This window comes from Mangifera indica, chromosome 1 (assembly GCF_011075055.1).
Source record: "Mangifera indica cultivar Alphonso chromosome 1, CATAS_Mindica_2.1, whole genome shotgun sequence".
Lineage (NCBI taxonomy): Eukaryota > Viridiplantae > Streptophyta > Magnoliopsida > Sapindales > Anacardiaceae > Mangifera > Mangifera indica.
In genome coordinates, this window is record NC_058137.1 from 20212588 (window position 1) to 20226679 (window position 14092).

Genomic DNA, 14092 nt, shown 5'->3' on the forward strand with positions numbered 1-14092 from the left:
TGTTAGTCTATATCAAGTCAGACATGGCAAAGGATCGCATCGAGCCAACTCTGGCACAGTTCACCATGCCTAGGGGTCAGGCTGTGCTAGGCCTGTCAACATCAGGTTAAATATTTATATCTAAGTTATTCTTTTCTTACATTTACTTCGTGTGGGTGAATCTCAGGTAATTTCATGATGTTACGCCTTACCAAATCACCTAGGCTCAGTCATTTCCATTACATGCGTTGCTGGAATGAATCAGCTAAAGTAAAAGATAAACTTGAAGAAAGACATTTTATCAATTCTAAGTTTGCTCTCCAATTCACAGCACAAAATCATCAATGTATATGATGAAAAAAAAACAAAAAAAACCTTCTTCCAAGCACATATGATAAAAACCAAACATTCGCAAGCCTAAATACTTGAGGCAATAGTAGAACAGCATTGAATTTGTTAAGTCACACAATCTTTATGTTTTGCGGAATATGAACACACTATATATCTCATGTAAGAAATTTTAATAAATATTCCAGCTTCTAACTCCATCTATATATATTCCTTTATTTATTTTAGCAGCTTAATTTTCTCTATAAATGTTTCATCTTTGACAGAGCTGATGACATCTGACAGTATGCAGTTTCCTGTCTGACTTTTAAATGAACATGGCATACTTTCATACCATCGAGTTACAATTCAAGTGCACTTTATCGTCCAATTTTGATAGGGCTTTATTTACAAAACATACAGAACCCATATCATCATTTTAAAAGAAGAACCAAATATGCAATCTATACACAAGAAGTTAGCAAGAATAATGCACAATACATACAACCCCATAGGCTCTATAGCATATCACAGCTCATCGATTTCATCAACATCAAGCCAGTCATTGGATTCCTTACTCTTGGGATTGTGAGCACTTACCTGGTGAGATCCGGTAGGTTTGTCACTAACAGAATTAACATCCTTAGCTGAATCAGTAGAGCTTCTGCCAAGCTGAACCCAATCTCGTGAATCTTTTGTTGAAGAATCGGACCCAGATGTTGGTTTCTTATAATTAGCAGGCACATCTTCATCTTCCTCCTCAAGATCACTGAAGGAGACCTCCTCATCATTTCCAAGATGCATTGTGGAACCACTCACACCAACCACTTCTGAGCTTTCCTCGTTCAACCAATCATCGCCATAATCTTCAAACTTCTCATCAGAAACTACTCCAGCAGAGGAACTGTATACCTCATGTTGATGTTTGGTGTCCACTGGCTCTTCCTTGACAATGGACTTGTCAACAACCTGCATCTCAGTAGTTTGAACTGAGAACTTCTCTGTTTCGAATTCAGCTGTGGCTACAGAAAGGGATGCATCAGAGGCAGATGTCTTAGAGGGCGTTGATTCAGATTTAGAGCCAGTTGATGTTTCAGCACTTTCACTTAACCAAGAACCACTTTCATCAATTTTAATTGAATCAGTTGAGCCAGTTACAGATTGAAATGATTCTGGCTTTGCCTCAGCTCTGTTCTTTAACACATGTGCTAACATTGCTCTAGCTTCCACTATCTGCAAGCACAGCCATCTGTAAGAAACTGCTAGAAAAACAAAGGTCTAAATAAGGTGACAAAAATTAGAACAAGTTAAAAATTAGCTGACAGCCTGATAGGATAGGGGACACTTGTTCTTATCCTATAGTCTAGATTTTATCATAAAAATGGGTAGTTAGTGTTATCAAAGGTTAGAGAAGAAGAATTAGGAATTTTGGACAACCTTAAGGCTGATTGTGTGATAGACCCCCAATAATCAAGACTTATAAGAGGAAGGGCAAAAGGGGGATTGCAACACCAGCAACTATAATTCAGAAGGCAACTCTGGATAATCATCATACAAACTTAGCAAATCTGGATAACCATCACACAAACTTGGAAGTACAGCTGAGCAAACACGTAAACAAGGAAGTAGCAGATCACATGGCCATAAACATAGGAGCAGATCACACAGGCAAGGAAAGAAATCAAGAGCATACAATCAGGAAGGAGACAGATCTTCAGCGATGGAGCTGTGCGTTAAAAGGAGAAGGAAGCTGTGAGAATGGGGCATCCAGGGAAAAAATATAATTGGTTAGGTTTTGGTTTGGGGGCTTAAGCCTAGGTCATTGGTTCACTGGCACGGCAGTGTTAGTTGTACTGGTTTTCTTGGTTCCTTGATTCATTTCGATAAGTCATTGTAATCTACACTATTTCATTCAATAAAGCAGTCATTTCATTTATTCATATAGTGCCGTTGATTACAATCCATTGGTTCATATAATTCCGTCGATTACATTCATTCCACAAATTAGCAATACACAGTCCCTTTACATAAATACAGTACACGTAACAGGTGCGCAGCAGTTGATTTCGTCTCCAGAAGGACCTAGCTCCTGCAGAAGACGACTCCACAAGGTCAGGTACGCAACATTGTGGGAGATCTCTAATGCCTTGAATAGCTAAAAAATGGGAATAAGAATTAGGAATTTTAGTGTGTTTTGAGTTTATTTATTGTTTTGGGTGAATGATAGGCTACGATCCTAACAAAATGGTATCAAAGTAGTAAGATTTGACGCATGAGACAAATCGGTGCTAGAAAATGGTGGAAAAATGAAGAGTCATTAGAAAAAAAAAAGAAGAATCTGAAATAACACCAAGAAGATAGGAAAGTGCAACAACGTCACAGTGGAACCACAAATTGAGGGTCAAGGAGGTTGGTGGATTGTCAGTAAAAGGTGTAAAGTCGTCGAAAAGTTTAAAAATCATGATTGGAGGTGAGATTGACACAGCTAGAGGAAAGATTGGTGACCCAAAACAATGGTGGAAGGTAAATTGACACCAAAAAGGTGAAAGGGCACAACAACAACTACGACTGAAAAGGTGAAGAGTTGCCGGTAAATGACAGAGAGAAGCCGAAGGGTCATGGTGGAGGTTGACAGAAAGGTGAATCATCAGCAAAAGAAGATGAGTCGACATGGTATGGTGATAGGGAAGCAAGAATCGACGTTAGGAGAGTGGCTAAAAAAATTTTAAAAATGAAGAGAAGAATGGGCAGTGGCGGAGATGGAAGAAGTTGGAATATGGAAGAAGAAAAAAAAGGAAAAAGATGTGTTAGGCAGTTCGCAGAAGAAAAAAAAAGTGAAGAAAAAGAAAGAAACCTATTCTACACAGGTGGCAGAAGCAAAAATAAACAAACAAAAGAAGTATTTTATTGAAAAAAAATCCAGCAGGAAAAAATTATAAAAAATATGTAAAAAAACGTATTCTCCTATATTAAGGACAAAATGGTTCTCAAGAGAAGGATAATGATAGGATACGGGACACTTGTTCTTATCTTATAGGTTATATGCTAGGTAGCACGGAAACGGAAACGTGGAAACGTAGAAACGTGGAAACGGAAACGTGGAAACGTATTTTCTTAAAAAAATAGGAAACGGAAACGTGGGGAAACATGTAAATATAAAAAATATAAGGTTTTTTTTATAAATATAAAATTTTTATAAAAAATACAATAAAACGCACACTTCCTCTGGGTCGTTCGTCCTGATGTCACAGCCAAACAGTTCCAGTCCCAGCAGTTTCCGTTCCTGGAAAACTCTGTGACATCAGGACAAACCGACCCAGAGGAACGCACACTTTTTTCACAGAGTTTTCTTTCTTCCAGCCACTATTCAGAGAGGAAGAAGACGCCCAGGAGATTGACAACAAAGAAAAGAAGACGCCCAGAAAACTATTCCGCATAGGAAACTATTTTTGTTATTTATTTTCAGAATCACATGAAATTTTACCCAATTCCATATTTGCTTCTTGTGCCTCAAAAGTTTTTGCTTGTGTTTCCTTTTTCAATCAATCAGAAAAGGAAGATTGAGCAGTGGCTTTGGATGAAAGGGGAGTTACTAATAATTCCTGGGGGAAGGTAAGTGTACCAAGAAGTAAGAAGCCCGCCTCAGAATCTTCCTTCCGGTGGGCACTTGGCCCCTAAAAATAATAAAAGGCTTAAATCAGCAGACAAGTGTTTCAAAACAAGAAGACAAAAATTCTTCTCTTTTCTGCAACGGAAAAAAACGGAGCATAGGAAACTGTTTCTGGTAAAGAAACGCGTTTCCTTTTTTATCTAAAATTACCGAAACGGCCCCGAAACGTTTCGTACCAGTTTCGGGCCGTTTCGGAAACCGAAACGTTTCGGATTCATGGAAACGCACACTGCCGTGCGTTTCCGTGCTTCTTAGGTTATATGTTATAAAAATGGGTAGTTGGGGCTATCAAAGGGTAAGGAAGAAGAATTAGGAATTTTTGGTAGCCTTAGAACTGATTATGGAAGGTCTCTAATGCAGCGAATGGCAAAAAATGAGAGGCATCAGACTCTTTGAATTGTCCGATTTATCCATTTGTAACCCCTTCTATCAATAAAATCATTATTATTTTAGTGTGTTTTGAGTTTATTTACTGTTTTTAGTGAATAATGTGTTGGGATCCTACCAGAGACATTATCAGGTTTTCATAAGATACTATTAGTTGGTTTTAATGAGCAAAATTTTAAAAAGGGGATTTTGCAATCTAACCCTAATGTGTTATATAAAGTCACTCTGTCAAATGGATGAGATGATATGGTCCCTAAAATTATTGTTCAATTCCCTTATTCGCAAAGTTCCTTAGTATTATTCATCAATTTATCCACTTCAATCTTTATTTGCAGGTTGTTAAGTTAATTGGAAGGTCAGAAAATTCAAATAATCATGGGAGGAGTACTTTTTCAGAGAGAGAGAGAGTAATCCAATCAATGATTAAAAAGCACAACAAATTAGCATAACTTTCTTATGTGCCTGCAATTTTGAAGGTAAAAATCGAAACATCATGTTTCATACTTTCCAGTCAGTCACCCCACTACACTTTCAGTGCTTTTTCTTGACATGAGAATCAATAACAAATGCACTTCTAGTTATATAGAAACTTCCTTCATATGCATCCTTTTTTTGGGTAAGTTACATGCATCCTGATTTGTTTACAGTAAAACTTCTTATTTGTTTTGTCTTCAAATTAATAGGCTTCCTATTCTTGTTAATATTAGGCAGCTTCTTTTAAACACAAAATCATTCTCATCCTTCTAATTCTTATCTTTAAGTGAAAAACAAAAGCATTTAAAACTGATTCTATGTTTAAAAAAAAATTTGGTTTGAAGGTCCTCTTATGCAATGGTTTTCAGCCAGCCACTTAACTAATCAAATTTTGCCACAAATTGGCTTGATCTCACACATGTAGCAAACTAAATAAAATGTTGTCACTTTGTACCTGATGCCTAAAAATGGCCTATGTCTACCAATGGCATGATAGGCAAAATTTTATTTAGGGGAAGTGTCGTAAATAAAGTGGATCTGTCACCAATATATACATGTTCATAGTACCAATTTTAGACACATGCCACAAGATGGCAGCAGTTTGTTTAGTTTGATATATGTGTGACATCAAAACACTTTATGGCAAAAATTGATTGGTTTGAGTGGCCACTAGGAAATCCTATATAAATTCCTCTCTTTGCAAGTTTTGTAATTAAATAAGGGACAATTGAATGAGAAAAGAACAGATTTTAGCCTTTCTACTCTTCATCTATTTTATTTTAGTCCCTATTATTTTATATTTATGCAATTATTGTACAACACATGTCTACTACATCACAGACAGCTTTACATTGGATCTCAAACCAAAATAGTTAGCACTCCCAACCCTAAAACCAAGTTAAATCAATTTTCCTCCTTGCATATATATATAAAAAGGTCTAGAAGATGGGAATTATGTAAAAGTAAGATTTTAGTATAAAAGAAAAGTTCTAAGCAAATGTGACATGAAACTACACAAATCAACCCAAACTCTCAAATAGGAACAATGCTGACAATCAAAGGTGTTAACTCCTCCCAAGGATGTAGCCTTCCAATCAGCCAAAGTTTACCCAAAACTTACTACAATATCTTTCCTTTTTCTCTCTTCATCCGGTTGTCTCCTTTTATTCTTCTAATATCCTAATCCTATTCTAATCCTCATCATATATTAATTATTATCCTATAAAATATTTTATCTTAATCAATATTATCCTCATTCCTAAATAATTATTATTCTAACCAATACTATCCTAATTAATTATTATCCTATCATATATTATATTACCCTAATTTTAACGTTATCCGTCCCTTTTAAACCACCTTGTCCTCAAAGTGGTAAAATTTGGAAGATCACAGATTGGAGGTACCAAAAAGGGCTGGTGCAAAAGTATGGCGGGCCATTCCAGGTTGTGAAGAGAGTTGGAAATGTGGCATACCAACTACAACTTCCCGAATGCATGAAAATTCATCTAACTTTTCATGTCAGCTTCTTAAAGCCTTATCATGGAGATAGCGTGCGACAACAAGTGCAATGGGCACCTCCTGTGGTCAATAAGAGGATAGCAAGAATCCTAGACCATAGAACACAAGGCGCCAACAGGAGAAATTGTTGCACAGACTTTCTAATATAATGAGAAGGTGAAGATGAGGCTAGCACAATATGGGAGCGTGACATGAACCTATGACAATTCAAAGATCAAGTAAAAGCATACTTAGAGACTCTCCCAATGAGGATGTTGACTTCATCCAGTAGGGGTGGGTTTGCCAGCAACCAATATACATGACACGCACCTGTGCGTAAGCTGGCACAAACATGTTGACACCATATGTTGGAAATGCATAGCAACATTTCCAAATGGCTTCAAGAGACTTGGAAAACATTAAAACTACAATGGGCATTCATAATTCAAACAAGGGACTGAAAAAAAAAAGGCACAAAATGGTGGCTAGGTGGATAGGTGTGCACACCACTCAGACAAGCTGTGTACACACCATTCAGATAAGTGGTGCACACACCATTCAGATGGGCTGTGACAAGCGTGTGCACAATAAGCCACACCTAGTGCACGCATAGGCAAGGAAATGCACTCCTAGCCCAGGAAAAAAAACCAACTTGTGGGCTTTGCATTTTTGGGAGTCTTAAAGGCCCAAAACTTGTCATTCTAAGCATCAAACAAGTGGCAAAGACATAGACTAAGTCAAAGGAAAGTGACAGTCCCCACTTGTGGAAGTATATTTCCAGTCCAAAGTGCGTACCAAATAAGGATATAGTGGCAGGAGAACGTGTTGAGCATGGAGGCTCGATAATCCTTAAAGTCAAGTGGTAATTTTCCATTAAAATACATGTCCCATAATGTATTAAAGTGTCTAGGATAATGCCGAAGTGGTTAGAGTTGTCAACCACACATAATGCCTATAAATTGAGGGTTGTGTAAGGCAAGGAAGTGTGGAAAAATCATTGTCAACACTCCCTGTAGGAAGCCTTTGTAAAATCATTTTGAATTGATAAAAAGGTTTAGTACTTTCCCCGTATATTGAACATGATATATTCTACATTTCTTTGTGTGTTCGAGTAGGCTAACTGAGTGTAAGACTTAGTGTCATCATAAGACGCAAATTTCATATCAACATACAGCCTTGTGACAAGTGTGGTTGATAGCCCCAATCACTTAAGCACTATCCTAGACACTTTTATATATCATAGAATATGTGTTTTCATGGAAAGTTGTCACCTGACTTCAAGGATTATCCAACCTCCTTATTTAGTACATTCTCCTGTCACTATGTCCTTACTTGATGTGCACTTTGAGTTTAATGAGATGTTTCTTGCACAATTGGGGAGTGTCATCTTTTCTTTGACTTAGTCTGGGTCTAGGCCACTTTTTTTATGCTTAGCTAGTCATATTTTGGGCCTTCAAACCCTCAAAAAATGCAAAGCCCACAAGTTAGATTTTTTGTTTGAACCAGTCTGCACATTTTTGTATCTGCGTGTGCGCTTGTCTCGGCCTATCATGTGCTTGTTGCATGCCCATCTGAATGGTCTGCATGTAACCTCAATTAATATCCAAAAAAGAGTATTCTAATTAATTATTATCCTAATCCTAACATTACTTGCCAACCATCTTGTACTCAAAGTGGGAAAATTGGAAGGTCCTCTTTTTTTTTTTAAACACACCCATTTTGATAACCCAACTAGGTTGTATTATCCTGTTCTCACTAAATCTAACATCCTCCATCATCAAGAACACACCAAGAACTCCAAACCCAACCTCCATCTCATCATCTCTACCAAATTCTGACGTCACCTTGAACATTTTTATGTCTTCCTCAATCACCCCCTTTTTACAACTTCCTCCTCAAACCATGGCGATGGTGGTAACAGAAGCAACACCTTCCATTCCTTCAAGCACCCTTTAATTGTCTCAAATCTACTAAACACATTATTCAACCTGAATTCCATGGCTTTTAACTTCTCCTTCACAGCCTCCATAATATTCTTTACATGTACTTTATTCTCCATCCTTTTCCAACCCATACTTAGATTTCATTGCTCTAATACTAATTTGATAGAAACCTACACAAATCAACTCTAACACTCCAATAAAAACAATGTTGACAATAAAAATTGTCAACTCCTCACAAGGTTGTAGCCTTTTAATAAACCAAAAGTTGAACATTATCGTAATTAATTATTATCCTTAGTTAAACTATCATAATTAATTATGAAAATATTGATTAGGATAATATTTAATAAGATAATAATTATTATTTAAAGATAACAATTAATATTTGATAAAAATTAAGATATGATTAAGATGTCAAAAGAATAAAAGGAGGCAACTAGATGGCGGGAGGAAAAAAAAAAAAGAAATATTGTATAAGATTTTGAGCAACTTTTGGTTGATTGGGAGACTACAACCTTAAGAAAGGATGACACCTCCTGTTCCCAACATTTTTCATATTGGAGAGTTTGGGTTGATTGGTATAGATTCCTATCAAAGTGGTATTAGAGTAGTAAGATTCGGACATATATTGGAAAATGATGGAAAGTAGGAAAACATAAAAAAGGCTAGGGTGATGTTAAAATTTAAGGGAGACACGAGATTGAGGCTAGATTTGGAGTTTTAGTGCATTCTTGGCAATGTAAGATGTTGCATCTAATGAGATAGGGGTCGTTAGGTTGGGATTTGAGGCAATTTAGATTATGCTTAAGGCAAACAATGTCAAAGTGACATTTCTATCGATGAAAGACGACATGGGGTTGACTTTTCTAATCACTAGCAACAATTGGGCTAATGGAAAAATAAGCAGGCCTTTTTAACATTGAAGAACATGTTTACCTTATGATATAGAAACTTATACAATTCAACCCAAATGTTTCAATATGAACAATGCTAATAATAAGAGGTATCAGCTCCTCCTACAGTTGTAACCCCCAAATCAACCAAAGACAACCTTAAACAGTATTTTCCTTTTTTTCTCCCTCCATTCAATTACATCCTTTTATTTTTTTAATATCCTACTATAATATTCATGAAATATTAATTATTATCTTCCAATATTAATTATTATCCAACCAAATATTATCCTAATTAATTATTGTACTAATTAATTATACTATCAATTAATATAATATTAGTTGAGATAACAATTAATTAGGGTAATATTTGATAAGATAATAATTAATAATTGATGAAGATACAAATAGGATTAGGATATTAGAATAATAAAAGGAGGCAACTAAATAAAAGGAAGGGAAAAAATATTGTATAAGGTTTTGGGCATTCTTTGACTAATTGAGAGGTTACAGTCTTGGGAGAAATCGACACCTTTTGTTGCCAACATTGTTTATATTGGAGTATTTGGGTTGATTTGTGCAGTTTTCTATCAAAATGCAATTGCAAGAAAAGGTCAAAACCCACAAGTAGATATTGAAAGGAAAGTTTTATGATGAGAAAAGAAGAATGCAATTGAAAGAAGTTCCCACATCAACAAAAGTTCATGTGAAAGAGAACGTAAAAAGTTGTATCAATAAAAGAAGCACAAAAGTTGTGATAGCACTACTAACTAATAAAGGGAAAATTATTTTCTCATTTTTCGCTCCAATATGTATATAAGAAAGTTGTTCTTAAATGTAAGACATTCTAATCATTACTAGAATAATTATTTTCTTCACATAAAAAGATGCCCAAATTTTACTATGAATTCTTTCTACTTCTCACTCACATCCCTCATTTTCTTCCTACTTAATCAAAAAACCTACTAGTCAAAATTTATCCAAAGAATAAATGAAGATTATGAATGATCTTCAGCATCAACTATTCCAGAAGTAGAAAACAACAAACTATAGGCCCCCCTATCTACCAATATATGTTAAAATTTGTTTGTTGGGGGCATTAATAAAAAAAGGTGCTCCTTGCTACATCTTAGTCATAAGGAAATCAATCTAAGATTCTTGAAATAGGAAGAAAGTTTGTGTATGTGGAGAATGACAAGCAGATGAGCAAACAAGATTATTAATCAAAACATAGAAAAGAAAGTAGAGATGTCAAGGGAAAATACATATATCTCTTAGAGTAACATGATCGTCAATGCAAAAAAAACATTATACTGGCATTGTTTGATGGTAAATGCGAGGAAGAGAGTTTGAACACAGCAAGAGCACTACCATAAAAGTAGGTTAGTCAGTAATCTACACGTTATAGATCTCATAAATTCATTCCCCTATTGAATGCCTTTTCAGATAATTCCATGATATTTTAATCAATAGTCACAACCAATCACCACAAAACACCTCATAAATGGGATTAAAAAGGTTTTCCAAAAGTGTCTTCTTCAGTATGCAACATAAAACAGAGCCTTATATTATGCATCAATAGATAACAATTCAACATTATATGCATCATTTAGTCCTACAGGAATTAAGCAATTGCAAAAAATGAAACAGTTTTTGAACAAAAGGCAACTTACTTGGGGAGTTGACAAAAGTTCGGCATCATCTTTATTTAGTCGAGGGTGCAAAAGTATAAAATATATCTTCCAGAAGCAAGCCTCACTCATGTGCCCTGGACAAAGTTCAATCCTAAGAGCAGCTAAACTTGGTGCAAGACGTTCAACAGCCAAAGCATGCTCTTGTTGGGTGTCAGACATGTCAAAATCTGAAGAATAAAATGCATTATAAGAATGCTTGATTAATTTGATTCATTTATTTAAGAGATAAATAACAACAAAAAAACAGAGTGCTTCATAGCAAACCCAACCAACAATAAACAGGCAAACATGCATAAATATATGAATATGATATAACTGATTTCACAAGGTTCTTCACATATACAATGTAGCTTCATAATGGCCAGGAAGCTGCGAAAATCCTTACTTCACTCCATCCAATGTGTACATTTAAACACACCCAATAAAAAAAAGCAATTACATATTGTGCTTTCCATTCAAGTTAAAAAAGATGGTAGATAAAAAAATCCAAATGAATTGATAAAGATAAATGAACAGGTTTTTATTTCAATCCAAACCAACATAGAAATAAAAGATGAGGAGTTTCCAACTTCACGTACTGAATATTAATAGAAAAGGTAAATAAGGATGGTTGCGGCTGAAATAAAATGAAAAAAAGAAAAAAGTCAAGTTTGATTAGTAGCCAACGCTATATAGTCGAACATTACAATACCGTACACAGCAACTAAATTTGTGTCTCGTATCTTATGTTCCAATCTTTCAATCACAAGGCAAAATGCACAAACCATACTGCACAAAACCATCGAATCCATATAGGTAGATGCCAATTCACATAAATTCATAACCAACATAGGAACCTGAATCCGCTAATTCCACTCAGTTCAACATGATATTAAGATGTCAATTTTCAAACAGTAAACAATAATTGAGAAGGAATTGTACCATCAAAATATTCATCATCAGGAGCTGGAAAATCGAGCCAAGTCTCGGGATGCATAGCGATGTTTCTAGCAAACAGCAAAACTTCTTCAGTCACACCGACGGCTCCAGTCGGTTCCATTTCAGATGCAAACTGCAGCAAATTGGACGCCATTTTCGTGATCTCCGAAACATTAATGTTGTTCGACAACATCGAGATTCCGGTCCTGAATTTGCCGCTAATCTCGGCGAAATCGCTCTTGATCCCCTCAATAACATCCTCACCCGCAACATCTGGATCTGAGAATTCATCGGACGACTTGTTTTGATCGGACATTTCAGGTTGTTGTTGAGGAGGAGGAGAAGGAGGAGGAGGAGGAGCGAGGAAGGAGGCGACGCCCCATAATTGGCGGGAGAAAGATTTGGTGAGTTCGGTGAGGTCTCCTTTGACTCCGCGTGGAGTATCGGCAGTTGATTGGTTTTGATTTTGATCGGATTGTGAATCTTCCGGCTTAGGATTGGTGGCGTCTGCGTCGGTGTTCGGTAAGCGATTGTCTTCGAAGTCGTCTTCGAGTTTGAGAGAGTTGGCGATGGATCTAGCTAGCCATGACATGTTTGCGTCTAAGTGAAAAATGTCACCGCTGCCTCAGTTCCAACTTCCAATTACTAGGCGGCAGGCAGGAAAAAGATGGGGCAACGGCGTCGTATCTGGTGTTTTGCTCTGGGCTTGGAGTCACAACAATCGAAGCAAACAAGGAAGAGATATAGGATAATGTTTGATATTTTCACTTTGAATTATTTTGAAAAAGGGAAAAAAAATTGTTACACTCTTTCCATGAAAATGAGTTTTGTGGATTAGTTTTAATTTAATTTAGAGTTTTGGTTATTTTCTTTTTCTACTAAAAATAAATAAATTCAAAGTTAAGGTAATGAGTATGACATATTCTATATTTTTGGATAATTATTTATTTTTTATTATCTAAATAATTACACGTTAAGGTTATGGTTGATAAAGAATTTAAATTTTTTAATATTTTTTTGAGTTAAATGTTTTTAAAATGTTATTGTAAAAATAAATTTTGAATTATAATGTAGCTTTTAAAATTTATTAAACACAAATCAAATTCACTGTAACGGTTAACTTCTTCCTTTTTTTTCATTTTTAATCTCCCTTCCAAATAATTAAAGGTTAGATAAACATTGCAGAAGATGATTATTTGATCATCTGAATAAAGGTGTAGTTGAGACGAGCGAGTTGAGCGGTGTTTAGTTGGGGCTCAGGTAAATTACAATAAAAGATAGTTCAAGTTGGAGCTCGTCAAACTAATAAGATTTTCACTCAAACTTAAGCTCAAAACAAAAATAGATGACTTGAGCTTAGTTTGAGTTTAGTTCAAAAAATTTTATTTAAACTTTTTAATTTTTAAAATATCATAATTTATATATTTTTCAATTATTCATATATTCCAAGTAAAAGGCAAAATTAGGGATGTAAATCAAGATTCAAAACTACAAAGGGTTTTTTTGATAGTTTATTCAAACTGAGTCATGATTTTGCAAGTACATCAAACCAACCAACTTCAAGCTTGAGCTTGGCTTAACTCAAGAGCCAAACTTGAGTGGCTCGATAGAATTAGACTGTGAGGGGCATATTTCTTATGAATGGTAAAATATGTTTTAAGTTTGTCAGATTATATAAGACCTCCATATAAGGATTCACAATTAGATCTACCATCATTTGTATGTCCTTCATAACCACGGTCTGACTCATAAGCATATTGTCGCTAATAATCGAATCCCCATTAGGAAACTGTATCCTTACTTTCTAGGCAACTATAACTAGATGCAACCCTAGTCTCTCCACTATGCTATGTGTTATAAAACAATATATAGCACCCTAAGTCAATTAAAACATATAAAAGTGAATCAGAGAATATTAACTAGCCGATAATTACGAACGAGCTGACATTTGCTTGTCCTTGAGCAATTGTGTAGACCTTGACATTTATACCCCAACCTATGGTCTCTACTCTAGTAGGGGCTAGTGGACAATTTTTGGCTATGTGTCTAAGTCGTCCATATCTTAAGCATAATCCATGTTTGCTTAAGCATTCACCCTTTTATTGTCTCCCGCATTTTTTATAAGTTAGGGTATCATTCTTCAGTTGTTTCTTGTTGTCCTTCTAGTTTTTCTTTCCCTTAGTCTAGAACAACCTCTTGCCCTTATCAAATCTCTTTGCCTAAAGTTGGCTCCTCTGACCATAATTACCCATTGTTGCCATTGGTGCTTACTCATGTGAGATCTTTTTAACAAAGATTTTAAATCCA

General features: G+C 35.6%; 1 protein-coding gene across 1 annotated transcript; it reads right to left on the reverse strand.

Moving 5' to 3' along the window:
• Positions 1-628: 628 nt before the first annotated feature.
• Positions 629-12577, reverse strand: LOC123223867. The gene is made up of 3 exons (XM_044647312.1): positions 11789-12577; positions 10847-11034; positions 629-1539 (listed from the first exon to the last, which is right to left on the reverse strand). The coding sequence occupies exons 1-3, from the start codon at positions 12375-12377 to the stop codon at positions 835-837; spliced, it is 1482 nt and encodes a 493-aa protein (XP_044503247.1). The 5' UTR covers positions 12378-12577; the 3' UTR covers positions 629-834.
• Between the last annotated feature and the right edge of the window lie 1515 nt (positions 12578-14092).